The sequence below is a fragment of the Balaenoptera ricei genome, chromosome 4 (assembly GCF_028023285.1).
Source record: "Balaenoptera ricei isolate mBalRic1 chromosome 4, mBalRic1.hap2, whole genome shotgun sequence".
Lineage (NCBI taxonomy): Eukaryota > Metazoa > Chordata > Mammalia > Artiodactyla > Balaenopteridae > Balaenoptera > Balaenoptera ricei.
In genome coordinates, this window is record NC_082642.1 from 30,347,034 (window position 1) to 30,367,788 (window position 20,755).

The 20,755-nt window shown below is 41.7% G+C and overlaps 1 protein-coding gene across 3 annotated transcripts in view; it reads left to right on the forward strand.

Moving 5' to 3' along the window:
• PLCL2 (phospholipase C like 2) overlaps window positions 1-20,755 on the forward strand; it is a 192,899-nt gene that overhangs the window by 97,003 nt on the left and 75,141 nt on the right. For all 3 annotated transcript variants that reach the window (XR_009502847.1, XM_059920385.1, XM_059920386.1), the window contains exons 2-3: window positions 12,268-14,754; window positions 17,175-17,378. Coding sequence is in view for 2 of the 3 variants with exons in the window: in XM_059920385.1 (XP_059776368.1) it covers window positions 12,268-14,754; window positions 17,175-17,378 (2,691 nt within the window). In the remaining variant the exon portion in view is untranslated. The remainder of the gene's footprint in view (window positions 1-12,267; window positions 14,755-17,174; window positions 17,379-20,755) is intronic.

Genomic DNA, 20,755 nt, shown 5'->3' on the forward strand with positions numbered 1-20,755 from the left:
TCAAGTTATAAAACAAATGAGGCCTTTTTTATTTGTTGACCTTTTAACACATGTTGTGAGTTGTATTTGCACACACAGGAAAAGTGCACTTGATTATGAGCTTTGTACACATTGGTATTTCTCCGTCTGTGGCTCAGGAGCACGTGCTGCACCCAGAGGAGGTGCCGAGTCCTCTCCCTCAGGGCTGCGGCGTACCTCTGCAGTGTTGCCTGCAGGCCTCATGCCAAGCCTCCTCTTGCCCGCCTCCCCTTATCCTGTCCCCAGGCCCCGTGACCTTCTTCGGACATTGCAGGCTCTTTCTCATCACATGTCTTCGCACATGCTGTTCCTTCTGATTAAACTTCCCTGCCTTTACATTTCCATCAGGATCCAGCTCACAGTCACCCCTTGGGGTCCCATCTCCTCTTGCTTTTCCAAGGACTTTGCTTCTTCAGAGTTCTGTTCCCTTCTCCTGCATCATTAGTTTCCCTTCTTCACGGGACAAATCCCTTCATCATGGAACCTGCTCTAATGTCTCCAATCTGAATGAAAAAAGAAACACACACACTCTAACTACCAATTCCTTTCCCTGGCTCCTCCTTCACAGAGTTAACTGCAGTCACTGTCTCCATATCTCATTAATCTTTGTCTCCAGCTCATCCCAGGAGGCCTTCTGGCCTTTGCTACTACCCTGAAACTGCTCTTGCCAGGGTCACCAAAGAACTCTGCCAAATCTCAAACATATATCACTAACTTACATCAAAGAATGCATTAAAAAGGGAATAAAGAAATGAAAAGACATGGGACATATAGAAAAGAAAAGGTAACGTGGCAGATGCCAATCCAACTGTATCAATGATAACATTAAATGCGAATGGATTAAATAATCTAATCAAAGGCCGAGATTGTCAAACTGGATTTTTTTTTTTTTAAAAAGATCCAACTATATGCTGTCTATACTTTTGATTCGAAGATTCAATACAAATATGTTGAAAACAGCAAGGTGGGAGAAGATATATCGTGCAAACGGCAACCATAAGAAAGCTGGAGAGGCTATGCTAATATTAAGCATGCTTTACTTTCCTGACCTTACCTCTCAGAAGCATCACTGACTATTCCTATTTAAACACTTTATTTCATGGCTGCTGCAATACCACAGTATTCTGGAGTCACTATTACATTTCTGGTTTCTGCTTTCTTGCCTCTTTTGCTAGTCCCTCTTTCTCTACCCAACCTAAAATATTGGGATGCACCAGATTAAATGCTAGGCCATCTTTTCTGTCTCTCCTCCTTCACTAGGTAATCTCATGTGGCCACCAAGGTGCTATGGCTTCCAAATTTACATCTGTAGGCTTGACCTCTCTCCAGATTTCCACATTCACATATTTAACCACCTACGTGACATCTCCACTTAGATATCTAGAGGCATCTCAAACTTATCATACTCAAAATAAAACTACTAATTTTACCCCCCCAAAAAAACGATTCCTTAATCTTCCCCATCTAAATAAATGGCACCATTATGTGCCATTTAATCAAGCCAGAAACTTGGCAGTAATCTTAGATTCCTCCATTTCTGTCATGTGCTGTGTCAATCCATCAGCAAATGTTGTCAGTTCTATCATTTATATTATCTTGAAGCCATCTACCTCTCTCCATCTCTGTTGTCACCACTGTGGTCCCAACTACCTCCTCAAATTCATCCTTTGTATTTCTGTGGTATCAGATGTAACATTTCCTCTTTCATTTCTGATTTTATTTATTTGAGTTCTCTCTTCCTCTCTTTTTTTCTTGGTGAGTCTAGCTAAAGGTTTGTCTGTTTATCTTTTTTTAAAAAAAAGAAAAGAACAGCCCTTCGTTTCATTGATCTTCTCTATTGTTTTTTAGTCTCTACTTCATTTATTTCCACTCTGATCTTTGTTATTTCTTTCTTTCTACCAACTTTGGGCTTAGTTTGCTCTTCTTCTTCTAGTTCCTTGAGCTGTAAAGTTAGGTTGTTTATTTTTAATCTTTCTTGTTTCTTTTCTTTTTTTATAAATTTATTTATTTATTGGCTGTGCTGGGTCTTTATTGCTGTATGCGGGCTTTCTCTAGTTGTGGAGAGCAGGGGCTACTGTTTGTTGCAGTGCACGGGCTTCTCATTGCGGTAGCGTCTCTTGTTGCGGAGCACGGGCTCTAAGCATGTGGACTTCAGTAGTTGTGGCACATGCACTCTAGAGCACAGGCTCAGTAGTTGTGGCACACGGGCTTAGTTGCTCTGCGGCATGTGGGATCTTCCCAGACCAGGGCTCAAACCCGTGTCCTCTGCATTGGCAGGCGGATTCTTAACCATTGTGCCACCAGGGAAGTCCTCTTGTTTCTTAATGTAGCCATTTATTGTTATGAAGTTCCCTTTTAAAACTGCTTTTGCTGCATCCCATAGATTTTGGTATTTTGTGTTTCCATTTTCATTTGCCTCAGGTATTTTTTTCATCTTTGACCCATTAATTGTTCAGTGGTATATTGTTTAATCTCTGCATATTTGTAAATTTCCAGTTTTCTTCCTGTAATTGATTTTTAGTTTCATACCATTGTGATTGGAAAAGATACTTGATATGATTCACTCTTAAATTTATCAAGGATTGTTTTGTGGCCTAGCATGTGATCTGTCCTGGAGAATGTTCCACGTGTAGTTGAGAAGAATGTATATTCTGTTGCTTTTGGATGGAATGTTTTGTACATATCTGTTAAGTCCATCTGGTCTAACATGTCATTTAAGACCAGTGTTTCTTTATTGATTTTCTGTCTGGATGACCTAACCATTGGTGAACGTGGAGTATTAAAGTCCCTTACTATTATTCTGTTGCTGTATATTTCTCTCTTTTGGGCCTGTTAATACTTACTTTATATATTTAGGTGCTCCAGTGTTGGGTGCATACATATTTACAGTGTCACATCCTCTTGTTGGGAATACCCCTTTATCACTGAGATACTGATTCATCAGAAGGAGTTACTGTTCTGACTGCTTGAATTGGTCCAGCCAGCCATATAGAATATAAGATATGGCCCATTCCTTCAAAACTTTTACTTTCCACTGGAGATAAGGCTAACCCACATAAAACAATTGGAGATCTGAATAAGACTATAATTAAGTGTTAAATTATAGGGTAGAGACTATAAATACTGTACAAGTTTGGAGAAGAGACAACATTGAGGGCTGGACTAGTGCAGGCACATGAATGGCTTGGGACTTAAAAGAATATTTTGTAGAAAGCTGAGTTTTCCTTTCTTATGAATTTTTTCTCTTTTTTTTCTGATACTTGCCCACCTCCCACTAATTTCATATGCAAATAAACCATTGGGTTAAAAAAAGGCCCTTGGAAGGTTTTTTTTTCTCCCTACCAGACAAGATAGAAAGAAAATAATAAACAAGAGGATGATAGAAAATACTGTTGGTGAAGCAATTTTCCTTTAAAATTTTAATTTAAAAATAACTGTGGAAATATTAAAATTCCTGACTGAAAGATCTACTGTTGTTTCTTTTTTATGGTGGATATAGCCCACGGCAGTAGCTTTGCCTGCGTATGGATCTCTATGGAAGCTTTTCTTTTGACTCTTGACTATCCCTGAACTACCATCATTTTCCTCTCAATGCAGTGACAGATTTAAGGATTAAAAAATGAGGAAAATAAATTCTTCCTCCTAAGCTACTCTGAAGTAGTGAAGAACCAGTACAATTTAGGGGGAAAATTGTGATTGAGAAGGTACTCTTAGAATTGATTGTATTTGTAGCTAAGAATTCACATTATGTAATTTGACTTGCATACCTTTTAAAATTAGGTATGATTTACCAGTTATTAACAATTAGGTTATGTAACCGTATCTCAAAACAGCTCTGCAGTATGGGAAGTCGAAAGGCTTTAGAATGTGCTAAATAAGGAATTACCATATACACAGTTGAGAAATACTTACAGTTTTCACCCCAAAGTGGACCACTTAAGTACCATTATTATGGATTATAAAATAAAATTCATTAGCATCAGTATTTTCACTGGAATGTAAAGTAGCGCTGGTGTAGTTTGTAGGGCCTCAGTGCTCACCCTTAAGTTTTTTATTACTGGAGAAAACCAATGAATTTTATTGCAGTTTACATTGGACACAGATGTAGATGATGGTTTTGTAAATTTACTTTGAATAAATATCTCAGTAGTAGTGAAAGTGTATCACCAAAAGAGTGTGGTTATGTAAGTATTATATTCTATTATGGTCCTCTGATTTTATAATTAAAGACCCCAGTGTTTTAAAGACAGGTGTAACCCAATACATCGAGTGACTTGGAAGCTTTAACCTGACCTTGAAAACTTCATTTTACAGGAACTGGAAATTTGTTTTCTTTACATGCAATTGTTTTGAACACTGTAGGAAATAATATGGGAGCATGAAGTAGAAGGAATCATCTGAATAATTCTGATCAGAGAGTACCCTGGGTAGTCATTTGGTTATTTTTTAGAGAAAACTATTATGGGGATCATTGCCTCAAAATTTTTTATATGTGAATACTTATACATGAGTTAAATTGTAATTGTCACTAAATTGATGGGATTTAAAATTAACAAATGACTTTAAGAAATGGTTTACTTCTTTGTTCTTTCTCGACATGGGGATGCAGCCTTCTGAAGCTTTATTTTGAGAGGGCATCTGGCTATTTTTGACAGGTTCTCAAGGTATCTTGGGCACCACATACGTTTGGTCATGCTCAAAAGTTCTGTGGTAGCATTAAGTAGTGGCCCCAGTTAAAAAAGACCCAAAGAGAGTGATGTTCATTCTGTTTCTTCTGGGATGGGGCTAACTTTCCACAAATCCTAAGTGATCAGAGTATTGCATCTACACATTTATGACAGTGTTTCTTTTTATTCTTCTTTCATGAAGAAATCATTTCAGTCTGAAATGTATTTACTGAAAAGTGTCTAATGTAGGGTGTATAAAACTTCAGGCAGCATTTAGAGCACTTTCCCAATATGAACTCATTCTTATCATTATAACAACCCTATGAAGCAGGGACTATAAATAACATATGGGGGGTGTGGGTATTTTTTTGATCTCTATTTTATAGGTGGGAAAACTGAGGCATAGAGAACATGCAATACTAGCTTACATCTTGTGGCCCATAGCATTTCCATGGGTGATTCTTAAACTAGAAAGTTTATGAACTGCTGGATTATTTTGTTCTACTTTGGAATAAAGAAAACCATTTTACAGTTATAAATAAGAGCTTTTCCTGTGATTGATTGATTTTGCTGTTTTTATTAGCAAAATTCCATTATATATCCATAAATGATGTCGTTTTCTCTTTCCCCTCTCTCAGTTTTTCATTTCTCTTTTGGATAGCCTAAAATTTCTTTTACAACCCTGTAAAACATTTATCCTTTGCCTTTAACACTTAAGGCTGACATTCTTAGGAAATGATAAACCTTTTTCTTTGCCTTCTAAAATTTATGTTAATAAAGCCAAGATTCTAAACTTCTTAGAATGGGTTTACAAATTACTTTCAGAATCCAATCACAGTTTTATGGAGACTCTGAAACTCACCTGTGACCCCTTAAAGACCTACATCTACGTTAGGGACACCTTCGTCTGGGGAAGCAGAGGGAAATTTAGGTAATACAGTCCTTTAAAAGAGAATCACTTTTCCCATTAAACTATTAAGCTGGGTCAAGTAGACAACCTGTGGTTAGATGTAAGTAGATCACCTGTAATCCATCTGAACTGTAGTTCTTACCTACATTCCTCTGTATTCTCACTTTCTTTTTTACTCTGGCTACCTTAAAGCTTTTCTCTTTGTATTTACTTTTTAAGCAATTTGACTATGATAATGTAGGTATAGGAGTGTGTGTGTGTGTGTGATTGTGCTTGAGTTTCTTGGATCTAACTTTGGAAAATTCTAGGACATTATTTCTTCTTCTGCCGTATTCTCTTTCTTATCCTGCTGGGACTCAATTTTCACATATGTTCTACAGCCGCTCTGGGATGCACTGTTTTATGTTTTTTCACTTTTTAAATCTTTCTGTGTTTTAGTTTGGATAATTTTTATTGACATCTCTTCAAGTTCACTGAATCTTTCCTTGGCTATGTTCAGTCTGCTTAAAAGCCTGTCAAAGGAATTCACCACTTCTGATAGTTGGGGTTTTTAAATAGCATTTCCATTGGACTCTTTTTTTATAATTTCCATCTTTCTGCTGAAATAGCCCATTTGATCATGAATATTGTCTACTCCCCACCCCCAGATTATTTTGTATATTAATAATAGTTGTTTTAAAGTTCCTGTGTGATAGGTCGAGGTCACCTCTGAGTCTGGCTCTGTTGATTGCTTTGTCTCTTGACAGTGGGTTTTTTCCTTACATTTTGTGTGCGTGTGTGTGTGTGTGTGTGTGTGTGTGTGCGCGCGCGCACGCTGTAATTTTTATTGAGTGCTAAACATCACGCTTAATAGAGACTGAGGTAAATAATATTTATGCTCAGAAATGAACATGCCTCTTCTTCTTCTAGGTCATTAATGTTTGGGGAAGTTGAGTCAATCTAGTCAATAATTGATCTGGGTTTATGTTTTGAGTTGCCATTGTTACCTTCAGTGTACTGCTGGCTTCAAATTCCTCTACCTGTGGGCCACCATAACCGTGTGTCTAGGTGGGGACTGGGGTCCTGGAGGGTTTACTCATGGTTCCTGCCCTGCCGTCTGCTTTCATCTGCAAAGGCCTGTGTCAGAAAGGGCTCTCTTTCCACGGTCTTATGCCTCCTCCGTGGTACACCGCCTGCTCCGCGGTGCCCAGCGTCTGCTGGAGCTGGGGATTTCTTAGTCCTCCTGGTCTCGTTTCAGTCTTAGGCAGCCCTGTGCACCTGGGCCTCAAGGGTGGGACCTTCTGGGCATTCCTGCCCTGCTCCCCAAGGCAGCCAGACTCTGCCTATATCTGTGGTGAGCTTCTGCTCCTCTCCTGGTGGTAGTAGAGTTCTGCTTTATTGGTACAGGCTCCTGAGTCCAAGGGCCAGTAGATTCTTGCTTGGCTGCAGAAGGAGATGGATTTTTCTTCTACCCATCCCCCAGTAGCCCAGGGAGAAAGCGGGCTTGCTGCCATTCCCCCAGTGGCTTAAGGCTTTTGCTTCGTCTGAGAGGAGGGTCAGGGAAGTAGCAGAGTTTCATGGTGTCCCCATCACCTGCTGCATGCCTGTGTCCTGGAGAGGGGCTCTCTCCTGCTCTGGCCCCAGTCTTTCTCAGGAGCAACCTGTGAAGGCTTTCATGTGAGTACAAACTCTCCCTGTGTCTGGGGTACCCAGTTGCTCCAAGCTGATATAGTAGCCCACACTTGGCCTTTAGGATTTCCTTACAATTTTAACTGATTTCCTTTTTTAAAATTTATTTATTTATTTATTTATTTATTTATTTATTATTTATTTATTTATTTATTGTGGCTGCGTTGGGTCTTCGTCATGGCACACAGCCTCGTCATTGTGGTGTGCGAGCTCAGTAGTTGTGGTATGTGGGATCTTAGTCCCCCAACCAGGGATCGAACCGGGGCCCCCTGCACTGGGAGCACGGAGTCTTAACCGCTGGACCGCCAGGGAAGTCCCTTAACTGATTTCTTTTATGTGCTTCCATGGTGGACACTTCCTCCCGTGCTCTACAAACTGTGAAACAGTGTCTGTGTCTTCTCACTCCTTGGAGGGGTTTTTCACTCCTTGGAATTCAGTTCCCTTGTGATCACAGTTCTCTGATGGGTATAAGAAAAGTTGTGATTTTATTGATAGTCTGGCTTTTTCTTGTCAAGTGGGAGTGATGTTCTCTCTTGGCTTTCTGCATCCTAAGCTGTCATCTGAACTGGACTTGCCCACATTTGGGACCGTCCAGTCACCCATAGGTTCCCAAGCCATTAGCAGATCCGTGAGGAGAGCATACTCAGGCCAAGCAGCTTTCTGTTACTTGCAGTAAAGGGCCCTTCCATGTGAGGGGGAAGCAGCTTTTGACCATACCTAGCTTTTCTTCAAGTTATTTTATTCTTTTTCAGTTCATCTGATTTTATAAAGTGACCTTCAGAGTGACTGTTTTTGCTCCAGATCCGTTTTTTTTTTTTTTTTCTTTTTTCCTTTTTGCTCATCTTGGAGAGCACATCAAAGCTTTAAAGACGTATGAAAAAACCTTGCAAGGTAACCCTGATGTACCCCGACATGACTTATTCCTTCAACTCAGAGCTATTGTTACTGAGCTGGAGAAAGGTCAGGCCTTGCTGTGCTTGTTTAATGGGCCTCAAGTTGTTTCTGGGGTTTTTTGTTTTGTTAAGGATAGAAATTTTTTTTTGTTTTTTAACATCTTTATTGGAGTATAATTGCTTTACAAGGATAGAAATTTCTTTAACCAGTGTTTCCAAACTCTCTTTCATCCCAGACTCCCTTCAATAAACATAAAGAGCTCATACTCTTCTTTAATGTTACTTATACATCAGAGTAAATAACTGGACTCAAAACAAACCAGAAGGATAAAGGGCTGCTCTGTCTTCAGGCTCCATCCCCTTTGTTAGGGCACCGTGTCAGTTTCTGCCAGCGTATTGAATCTGGAGGTTGATTCGTCATTTTCTCGTGATGTATATTGAGAAATAGTCAAACAGAAAATGGAAACAAATCAGTTTAGAAATACAAGAGGAATGCAGTAGGACCCAGCAGGCCATGCTGTCCCAGCAGACATCAACTCCTGGGCCTTGAGACCAGACTCCGACTCCTCAGACGGGTTTCCTCTTCTCTAGAAGGTGCTACGGTAGTTGCATCAGACCCAAGCACCTTGTTGCTGGCAAAGAAGTGAGGCCCACCTATTTGTCACCTCATTTCAGGATGAGAATTTATGAAATTGCTCACGCCCATTTATGAACTGCTACCTCTGAAATACCCCAGATGGTCATTTTAGAGGCCAAAAGATAGTGACAAACTTCTGTTAAATAAAGTAGGCAGTCTTGTTAGAAATAGGTATGTTTTTCCATTGGGTTCAATGTGGCTACTTCCGTTTTTATTGTTAAATATAAGTTCTATAAACATTTTCATTCTTCCTGAGTTTGCTGTGATGCAGAAAACCTCGCTTAGCCTCTTTCTAGGTCATTGCTTTCACAAAATTATTCCTGATACAAAAATGTTATTCTGTAAATAAGCGTTGGTTAAACATATAAATGAATCTTTAAGCTTCTGTCCCGTTCAAAATTTTATGATGCTTTACCTAGAATTCAGAATTTCAGGGTTGATATGGAGGTGGGTTCTTTTGGAAGCTGGTTTTCTTCCAGACTGGACGTAACTTTTGTGTTTCTTCTCTTGGTATTAAGAAGTGCTGATAGCGCAGCAGAAATGCACCAGTGGACCAAGTTTATCTACATGTTGTGGTTTCCACCACTTGGAAGCTTTAGGTAACGAGTACTTACAACATTAAGAGCCAGTTCTGAAACATCATCTGTACAATTTTAAAAGTATTTGGAGGCATCTCCATCTCAGCAGAAACTTACGGTTTTTTCTTCTGGTTTTAGGTGATTAGTGCATGTAAGTTATACACATTTAGTTTTCCTTTAGTCAAAAAAAAAAAAAACTGTATGTGTAGCACATATAGTTTGATCACTTTTTAATTTTAAATTTAAACTAACTAACATTAAGACGCAACACAGAAAATAGATTCCAACTCAGCTGCCGACGGGCTGCTTAGCTTATGCGAGTACGTGATCACTGCTGGGCTAAAAAGTGAAGGCTAGGTGGAAATACGTAGGATGGGATAAAGATTCTGGGACAAAGTCAGGCAGGTTGGGGGCCTGGGTCTCCTGCTGAGGAAGCCCACTTCTCCCTCCCTCTGCCTTCCTCTTCCTTTCCTCCGGGCTGTGGGGGACCAGCTTGCCTTCACATCCTCCTGTTGCTTCCATCCAGTGATGAGGGCCAGCTCCCGCCTGCTCTGTTGGTCTCCAAGCAAGCACACTTCTCTTGATGTTTTCTAATAGCTTTTTCTGCTAGCAGGGAAGGAGAGACAGACCTTTTCATTCAGACCTCCATGTGCTGAAGTGGTAGTCCAGTATTAATCAATATGTTGAGAATGACAGAATAAAAGATTACACTGTTGAGAAAATGATGTATATATATTTCAGTGAATAAATGGATAGGCACCTCCATTTATCTTTGTGATTCCTTTTACTAGTGGCAGCTTTGAGACATAATTTATAAAAATTATAAAATTCCCTCACTTAATTAGTATGTTGTCTTTATTAAAGGTAAATATGTATTTTTAAAGGTAAAGACAACCCTCATTCTGAAAAATAGGAAATTCATGCATCTGTTTCATACCCTTATACATGGCTGATTACAAATTTAATTTCATGCCAACTTGCTTGAATAGACAGAATACAATCTAAATTTTAGGGATTGGAACAGCTGTAGTATTCAATACAATGTATCTTATAGATACGATTACCACAGCTTTAATGTCTTTTGCACTTTATTGCTTGGAGGATACAATTATAAAGAAATACTCTGCCTTGTGGCTTTTATGTTTCATGTTGGCATTCAGATCACAAAAGCCTCTTTGGTTCATTTTGAAACTGAAACTTTGAGGAAAATGATACCTGTATGATTTAAAGTTTAAGCTTAATTGCCTTCTGCAAATTGCTTTTGGAAGTATAGGTAGTCAAAAAGTAAAAGTTTTAAATTTCAGACGCAGAGAATAGCGTAATCACTTTTTTAAACGTAGAGGTTTTATTCAAAATAGATTCTCTTGGGGACTTCCCTGGCGGTCCAGTGGTTAAGACTCCATGCTTCCACTGTAGGGGGCGTGGGTTCGATCCCTGGTCAGGGAACTAAGACCCCACATGCTGCGTGACACGGCCAGAAAAAAAAAAAAAAAAAGATTCTCTCAGAGCAGGAAAGTTAGAATGCCTTTGTACAATATTTTGCATGCTCTTTTCTTTATTGCATGAAAGTCATATAATCCCAACCTCCATCTCTATTTCTTATTTATGAATATAATGACTTACTGAAAATTTATCACAAATTTCATATGCCTCCTGAAAGGCAATGTCGAGTTTTAGGTTAAAATTGCGAAAGATGTTGTGAGGCCATTTGAGCAATTTAAAATAATAATAATAATAAAGGCATCTATACAGGGAAAGAACTTAAATGCACACATAGATGTGGCATCAGCTCCTTGAGGTGAGCACCTGCTACATCATGCAGGAAAGTTGAGGAGTGCATTATTGGTGATGCAGACTGCTGTAGAAATAGATGTTGCCTGAAGTTTTTCACTTGGTAGTGTTACTAGTCTGTTAACATTGGAAGGACTTGGGTGACTTGTTCTAAACATTCGCCTGGTGCATGGGAGCAGGCTTTAATAAATCCAACTCCAGAATTTTAGAAGCACCTCTAGCTGAAATCTGGGCCTCCCACCCAGACTTAATACAATGACAAAAGTAAAACCATATCTATTTGAAGTGTTTAGGACCATGACTAATCTAATACGAGGCTCTGAAGAGCCAAGAATTGCCGCTGGAATTTCAGTTTCTACTCACGTAACACATAATTTAATGGTTCATACTTTGTTTCCAGAAATAGCCCAGACAGCTTAGTGAGTCCAAGTGGTTAGAGAGTGGTTTTAAACTTTATTGTACATTCCCATCACCTAGAGTGCCGCCTAAAATGTAAATTCCTGGGTACCACCTCCTGGAGAGCTGATCCCATGAGCCTAGGAATCTGCATTTTACCCAGGTAACCCAGGGGATTCTGAGGAAAGTGGTTTAGTGACAACCTTTCGGGAAACACTGGTGTAGGAGGTGTATATCCAGCAGGGTCTGCTTCATGGGTGTATTCCCGGTGCACTGTACAGGTGCCATACTCAGGAAGGCCATGTAGTTGGCTTAACGCTCTTCCATGGCCTTCTTAAAATTCTTAATTTCTGAATGAGGTTGTTCATTTCCCCCTGCATTTTCACTTTCCCCTGGGCCCTGCAAATTGTGTGGCCAATTCTCTATGTGAGCTTTTATTATGTATTACTGGAATTGTGTTTCTTGATCCTCATGGGTTGCAATAATTCAATAATGATTTTTTTTTTTTTAACCTGTCTGTATTAGGCTGTAAATGCCAAGGCCACTTCTAAGCTTTAGAAGTGAATGAGTATCATTCATTATAGAACATACAATTGGAAATCCTAAGAGTATGATTTTTTCCCAAGGAAATTAAATTTTTATTCCTAGTCTTCAACATAGAAACCTATATTTGTGGTATCTTAATACACTATGATTTTTTTTCTCCTAGGATGGTACAAAACAGAAAAGAGAGCGGAAAAAGACGGTCTCCTTCAGCAGTATGCCCACGGAGAAAAAGATTAGCAGTGCAAGTGATTGTATCAATTCCATGGTGGAGGGTTCGGAACTCAAAAAGGTTCGCTCCAACTCTAGAATTTACCACAGGTATTTTTTACTGGACGCTGACATGCAGAGCCTGAGGTGGGAACCATCCAAGAAGGATTCTGAGAAAGCCAAGATTGATATTAAATCCATCAAGGAAGTGAGAACGGGAAAAAATACAGACATATTCCGCAGCAATGGCATTTCTGACCAGATATCTGAAGACTGTGCATTTTCAGTCATCTATGGAGAGAATTATGAGTCACTTGATTTGGTTGCCAACTCCGCAGATGTTGCAAACATCTGGGTCACGGGACTGCGGTACCTAATTTCTTATGGGAAACATACACTTGATATGTTAGAAAGTAGCCAAGACAACATGAGGACTTCTTGGGTTTCACAAATGTTTAGTGAAATTGATGTAGATAACCTGGGACATATAACTCTGTGCAACGCCGTGCAGTGTATCAGAAACCTCAATCCTGGTTTAAAAACGAGCAAAATTGAGCTTAAGTTCAAAGAATTGCACAAGTCCAAGGACAAAGCTGGTACTGAAGTCACAAAGGAGGAATTTGTTGAGGTTTTCCATGAGCTTTGTACTAGACCTGAAATTTATTTCCTTTTAGTTCAGTTCTCAAGCAATAAAGAATTCCTTGATACCAAGGACCTTATGATGTTTCTTGAGGCAGAGCAGGGTGTGGCACATATAAATGAGGAAATAAGCCTTGAAATTATTCACAAATATGAGCCATCCAAAGAGGGTCAGGAAAAGGGCTGGCTTTCCATAGACGGGTTCACTAATTACCTTGTGTCATCTGACTGTTATATATTTGATCCAGAGCATAAGAAGGTCTGTCAGGACATGAAGCAACCCTTGTCTCATTACTTTATAAACTCATCTCATAATACATACTTAATAGAGGATCAGTTCCGAGGTCCCTCTGATATCACAGGATACATCCGAGCTCTTAAAATGGGTTGCCGGAGTGTTGAATTGGATGTATGGGATGGGCCAGATAACGAACCTGTGATTTACACAGGCCACACCATGACCTCGCAGATCGTCTTCCGCAGCGTCATTGATATTATTAACAAGTATGCATTCTTTGCTTCAGAGTACCCTCTCATCCTGTGTTTGGAAAATCACTGTTCTATTAAACAACAGAAGGTCATGGTTCAACACATGAAGAAAATTTTAGGAGACAAGCTCTACACAACCTCACCCAGTGCTGAGGAATCTTACCTGCCATCCCCAGATGTCCTGAAAGGGAAGATACTCATTAAGGCAAAGAAGCTGTCTTCCAACTGCTCTGGAGTAGAGGGCGATGTTACTGACGAGGATGAAGGGGCAGAGATGTCTCAGAGGATGGGCAAGGAGAACGCAGATCAGCCCAACCACGTGCCTGCCAAGCGCTTCCAGCTCTGCAAAGAGCTGTCCGAGCTGGTGAGCATCTGCAAGTCGGTGCAGTTCAAAGAGTTCCAGGTGTCCTTTCAGGTTCAGAAGTACTGGGAAGTCTGCTCATTCAACGAAGTGCTTGCCAGCAAATACGCCAACGAGAATGCAGGGGACTTTGTCAATTACAACAAGCGCTTTCTCGCCAGGGTTTTCCCCAGTCCCATGAGAATTGACTCCAGCAACATGAACCCTCAAGATTTTTGGAAATGTGGTTGTCAGATCGTGGCCATGAACTTTCAGACCCCGGGACTGATGATGGACCTGAACATCGGCTGGTTTAGGCAGAACGGGAACTGCGGCTACGTGCTGCGGCCGGCCATCATGAGGGAGGAGGTCTCCTTCTTCAGCGCCAACACCAAAGACTCCGTCCCAGGAGTCTCACCCCAGCTCCTTCACATCAAGATCATCAGCGGGCAGAACTTCCCCAAACCCAAAGGATCGGGTGCTAAAGGCGACGTGGTGGACCCTTACGTCTACGTTGAGATCCACGGGATCCCCGCTGACTGTGCAGAACAGAGGACGAAAACAGTGCACCAGAACGGAGACGCTCCCATCTTCGACGAAAGCTTTGAGTTCCAGATCAACCTGCCCGAACTGGCCATGGTGCGCTTTGTGGTCCTGGACGACGACTACATCGGCGATGAGTTCATCGGCCAGTACACGATTCCCTTCGAGTGTCTGCAGACGGGCTACCGCCACGTGCCGCTGCAGTCGCTCACCGGCGAGCTCCTCGCCCACGCGTCTCTGTTCGTGCACGTGGCCATCACTAACCGGAGAGGAGGCGGGAAGCCTCACAAGAGGGGCCTCTCTGTGAGGAAAGGGAAGAAGTCCAGGGAGTATGCGTCCCTGAGAACACTGTGGATTAAAACTGTGGACGAGGTCTTCAAGAACGCCCAGCCCCCAATTCGGGACGCCACCGACCTGAGAGACAACATGCAGGTACGGCGCGGGGGCTCGTGTGCGCCTGCGCGCGGTGTATGAGTCTATTGGAGGGTTTCTTTAAACAGTCGTATCCCTGATCTTAAATACTTTGTAAATTCCCATCGCTTGTAAGAATGTTTACCACCGATCTCATTTTTTTTTTTTTTTTTTATCATGTGAATTTCCAAAACGGCAGCCGGTATTGAACACACTCTATGGGAATGAGACAGCCTTGCTGCTGAGTCCACACCCGTCCTGGTCCCTGCTAACCACCAGGGTACAGTCCCCCGTCTTCTCTAAAAGCGCACGTGGGAATCTCTGGTATTTCTGAATATTCCTTAGCTGGAACACACTGACGTCAAGCCTATGAAACTAGAGGGACACGTTCCCGTCCTTTCTTGTGGGGCCGTCATGCTGCGGGAATGGTGAGCCTGTAAGCAGCCCGCGGGTTTATGTATTGAGCCTGCTTTTGACTCTGGAGCGCAGCTATCTAACTGTGTAAGTAAAAGACACGTGACTCCTGTATTTATTAGATGTCTGAGATAATAATTACCTCTGAACCGCATAGTGGCGAAAAGCAATCAGGCAGGGTTAGATATGTAATTAAGGATTGTCCACGTGTCTAGCAGGATACTGGGGTTACCAGTGATGCAGAACGAGGCTGCGAGGGCCACCTCACACACGCACCTGCCCCAGCCCATCCCAGTGTGTGATGGATCACCGCTCAGTGTGTTTAAAAACGATAAAAAAAAGATACATATATATATATACACACACACACACACACACACACGTGTGTGTATATATATATATATATAATCTTTATAACTATTATGAGCAGAATGCCAGCAGCAAGTAAAATTAAAAGACCTTCCCACAATGGAGACATTTTGTTTTATTTCTTGCCTCCTAGTAAATGTGGAGGGTGTCTCCCTATCTCTGAGGGTGCCATGGTCGGTGGACCTCAGCTCTGAGCAGGCCGCACGTCCCTGCCCTGCGGCAGCTGTCGTGCGCATGAAGCCGAGCGCCCTCCTTCCAGGGCCGCGTGTCTGTGCCGAACCCACATTGCAGTCGGCGCTGTGTGATGCCCCTGCCACGCACGGGCGGTCGGGCCGGCGATGCGGCAGGAAACAGCAGACTTTAGTTGGGGGTGAGCAGCAGATAATAAACAAATAGGACAACGGCAGGTGAAGAAGAAGTAACTGGGGAGTGCGAGGGTGTGACTGGGGGCCCCCCCTTAGAGCTCTCAGTAAGGATTTATTGTTATGAGCAGTTAACATCCAAGTGATTTTGAACAAAATGATACACAGCTTGATGCCCATATTTAAAGCAATATTAATAAAAAGAAAATGTTTAAATGTAAAACCAACGTGCTGCTCCTTTCCAAGGACTGGGGTGTTTGAAAGCAGAAGGCACAGGGCTTGGGGGGCCCAGATGCCTCCCCTCTGGCCGCCGTGCTCAGCCCAGGTCAGGACCCAGGTGTGCCCGGGGTGACTCCGTTTTCCACTGGAATGTACCTGTTCTGGCAGCACAGCGATTAAGAGCAGAGGCCTCATCCTCAGCAGACTTCAGGTAAAATCCTGACCCCTTCACCTGCCAGCTGTGTGACCTCAGACAAACAACAGAGACGGGCCACAGCTGAGGCCGGCCTCCTCGCGCCCAGCGTGGCTGGTTGAGAGGGTCAGATGGGGTCACGTGTATTACATATGCCTTGCACACAGTGCTCAGAGAACACCGACTCGTGGCTTTTCACAGTATGGAAGGGTTTCCTTTAATGGGGATTTTAATGGCACCTCTGGTGATTAGAGAAAAAGAGCATTGAGAGCAGGAGGAGAAGCATCATGGAGACGGGACTAGGGGAAGGGAAGGCCGTGGTACCGGGCAGGAAGGTCTCCCGCCGGGCACATCTCCACGGAAACCGCAGCCTCCTCCAAGTTCCTTTAGCTTTGGAACCAGCTGGTATGAACAGGTGAGAGAGACTCAAGTTTCTGTCTTGCAAATATTCCTCTTTTTTTTTTTTTTTTTTTTGGATGGCTGGCATATTTGATGCTTATTTTAAGCCTGATTTTTTTTTTTTTCTGAATCTTTACCTTCTTGAATGCAGAAGCCATTTTTTTTGTTTGCTCATAATTACATATCAGCATTAGCACTGCTGTGAACTTTGATCTGAAAAGCAGCTTTGCCCTTCGAAAGAATTTAACTTATTTGCCTTTTCCATACTTTTGATAAATTGGTATTACAAATATCTATAACTATGTTTACTTTGGAAAGTAGCCATTTTTCCCAGGATAAGATAATCATTAACCATGTCTGTCATAACACTGCTAGTAACTGTTGTATCAGGCAGTCCAAGGATAACCAAGTATACTGAGTATAACACCCACGAGAAATTAAAACCCTGGTGAATTACAAAGCGCCTTCTTCTTTCCATTGAGCAGAATGCGGTGGTGTCCTTCAAGGAGCTGTGTGGCCTCTCCTCCGTAGCCAACCTCATGCAGTGCATGCTGGCGGTGTCCCCCCGCTTCCTGGGACCTGATAACACGCCCCTGGTGGTCCTGAATCTCAGCGAGCAGTACCCCACCATGGAGTTGCAGGGAATCGTGCCCGAGGTTCTGAAGAAGATCGTAACAACTTACGACATGGTGAGTGGCTCTTTGCACTTTTATGGAGCCCAGGGGAGAGAGGTGTCTTAGGACAGTACCCCGACATGCTTAGGAGCTCTTGCTGAGGTGTGCTTTCCTAGTTCATGCTTCCTTTACCTGTGCTGGAAAAGTTATTCCCCTGACCTTGCTGTATTTGAAAGACTTTAGTGTTTTGTTGTTGCTATGTTAGAAAGCAGGATTCGGACAGCTTTTCAAGAATGTATCTGAATTGATTTCTAAAGCATACGCTATTTTCCACATATATATAGGAGGGAATTTTTTTAACCTTTTCCTGCAATCAGCCATTGAGTCACTCATTTTTATTTTGTTTTCTAACTGGTAAAGGTGAGAAATTTAGTTTTTTTTCCTAAAATACACTTTAAATACCATCAGAAGCAGGTGCTTCCACTACATGACTCTATATTGTGCAATGTTTTCCTTCCCTATAGCAGCTGCTCTGTGGCGCCTGTGATTGGTAATCAGCTTAGCGTTAATGAGGAATCCTCAGGACACCTAGAATATTGCATTTTTGCACTTAAGGTCTATCTTGCGTTTTCCTAATCGCTTCCTGCTCTCGCTGTACTTTTTGATTTATCGTAACTCTGAGGGATGAGTTAGTGGGTGAACAGTACCGTTTCAAGCTCGCGGTGTAGCTGAAGTTGTCAAAACGCCGGTGAGCGCCGCAGGTCCTCCCCTGCGGTCAGGGTTAAGGGTGGTGCTGGACCTCCCCTCCCAGATGGGCGAGGCTGTCAGCCTGTACCGCCCGGGTGCTCAGAGGTAAGAGGCCTTACCCACCACCGCCTCCACACTAGAAGCAGGAACTCCGACCACAAAACTCAAGGCTGCTTCTCAGGTAGCCTGCTGTGGTCTAAGACAAATCAGGAGTGGCACTGTAAACCTTACAGAAATATATTTTTTTTACTCTTCTGTAAGTTGACCTGAAAGCTGCAATTCGGAGGGATTTATACAATTTCCAGGAAAGAAAAAACTGATTTAGGTCAGCATTTCCCACAGTGTCTGCTGAGGAACCTTGGTTTCTTAGGATATTAATAAGTGTCACATGGGAGAAAGGGTTCCATGTTGAAATAATTTAGGGAAATACTGGTTTGAGCAAAATTAATCAGATGTCTTCACTGCGGGACTGCGTGGGGCCTTTTGTTTGCCGGCAGTGGCTTTCCAAAGGGTGATGGACATAGTATGCCCTATTTCACAAATTGTCTTGACCATGGGGTACTATTTCCAAAAACAAAAGTTTGGAAGGATTTTTGCTCTTGATCTTCTTCACTTCTTGGCCTTGTTCACCCAAATCTTTGGGTGCATAAGATCTGGAAGTCCAAGTCAGAAACATGCAACATTTTTTTTCTTTTGCTCTCTTTCCCCCAGTTTTATTGAGAAATAATTGACACTCATGTATAAGTTTAAGGCGTACAGCATGATGGTTTGATTTACGCATATTGTGAAATGATTACCACAGTGGGTTCAGCTGACATCCATCTTCTCATAAAAAGAAGGAAGAAGAGAGGAAAGGAAAAAAAAATTTCTTGTGATAAGAGCTCTTAGGATTTATTTTCTTAAGTTTCCTGTGTATCAGTCATCATGGTATATATTACATTCCTAGGACTTATTTATCTTATAACTGGATATGTCTACCTTTTGACCACCTTCCTTCAGTTCTCACTATCTGCACCCTTCACCTCTGGTAACCACAAATCTGATCTCTTTTTCTATGAGTTTGGTTTTTTGTTTTTGTTTTGTTTTGTTTTAGTTTCCACATATAAGTGGGTCATACAGTATTTGTCTTTCTCTGACTCATTTCACTTAGCATAATACCTTCAAGGTTCATCTGTGTTGTAGCAAATGGTAGGATCTCCTCATATTTTAATATATATATGTATATCTCACAACTTCTTTATCTATCCATAGACATTTAGGTTGTTTCCATATCTTGACTATTGTAAATAATGCTGCTGTGAATATGGGGGTGCATGTATCTTTTTGAGTTAGTGTTTTTATTACCTTTGGATATATTCCGAAAAGTGGAATTGCTGGATCATATGGTAGTTCTGTTTTTAATTCTTTGAGGATCTTCCATGCTGTTTTCCCTAGTAGCTATACTAATTTACATTCCCACCAATAATAAGAGTGCAGTATTTTAAACAGCTTATCAGTTCATTACCTTAAGAAAAAGTGGTATTTGATCTTTTTCCTAAGTTCCAGTGCAATAACCACACATTGTAGCAGGTGCTTGTTATTCCCTGCTCTTTCCAGCTTAGAGTTCACGGTGATGTAAGATAAATAAGGACCGAACACTGGACACTGCAGGCAAACTGCAGGGAGTGGCGGTCACCCTTCAGAAAGAAGGACGGCCAGGGGCAAATGTGTCTGTAAACGTGGGTGGGGGGAGCACTGTGCTGGGTGCTGGAGGGGCCACAGGCATGAGCATAAGGGGTCCCTGTCCTCAGGGAGCCGTCCAGTCTGCTAGGATGGCAGCTGGGCAACAAAACAAAGAAGCTGATGCTGAGATTCCTTTGGGGGGAAAAGATGGAAAGATAGGAAAAAGAGGTAACACGGAAAAGTCTGAAGAGCTCTTGCATGCTGTGCCTCAGGCTACCTAGTTAGTTTTATGAGAAGAAGCCCAAAGAAGTAGCTGATATTTGTAAATGCTTTTTAAACTTAAGCCACAAATAAAATCGTTAGACATTTTGCAGACCCACGTCATTGACCAACATCTAAGATGACTTACCGGCTCAGGTGTGTTACTGGTCACGCAGTGACATTTCTTCATGGTAACCTTTTTAACGGGACCTTCCTGAGAGTGGGATGTGGTGCCCCAGGGAGGTGTTAACTGGGAGGGTTGGTACCCAGGCTCTTGTCCAGGCTGAGCCCAGAGCGGGAGTGCTGGGTGGATACAGTGCCCACCGTATCACTTCCCCCGCCCCTTCCTCTCCCTGGGCTGGCAGATGATAACATTTACTATGTAACTCTTATCTACATATAACTTTATAATTGTGTTGTTGTAGAAATGATAAGACAGTTGGCTTGCTTACATTTTTAAAGTTGTGAAATTAGTCTTACATAATGTCTCATTGACATAGCTGGGCTGCGTTATACCCCTAGCTTTATTGATTTGTTCTCCTTTTCATTCCACCTGATAAACTAAGCTATAAAGTACTTAAAATTAAATTCAAATTTTTATAATTTGCCTTTTAAAGATTGTCATATTGCTATGGCAATATTATAGCTCTTGTAATATTTTATAGTCCATTTATTAGTGACTTAATTATTTCTCACCTTGTGACAATTAATTGATTAAAGCTAGCTAAAGAATAGATGAAATACTGATGGGAAATGTCATAAGGTCTTGGATAGCCTTTATT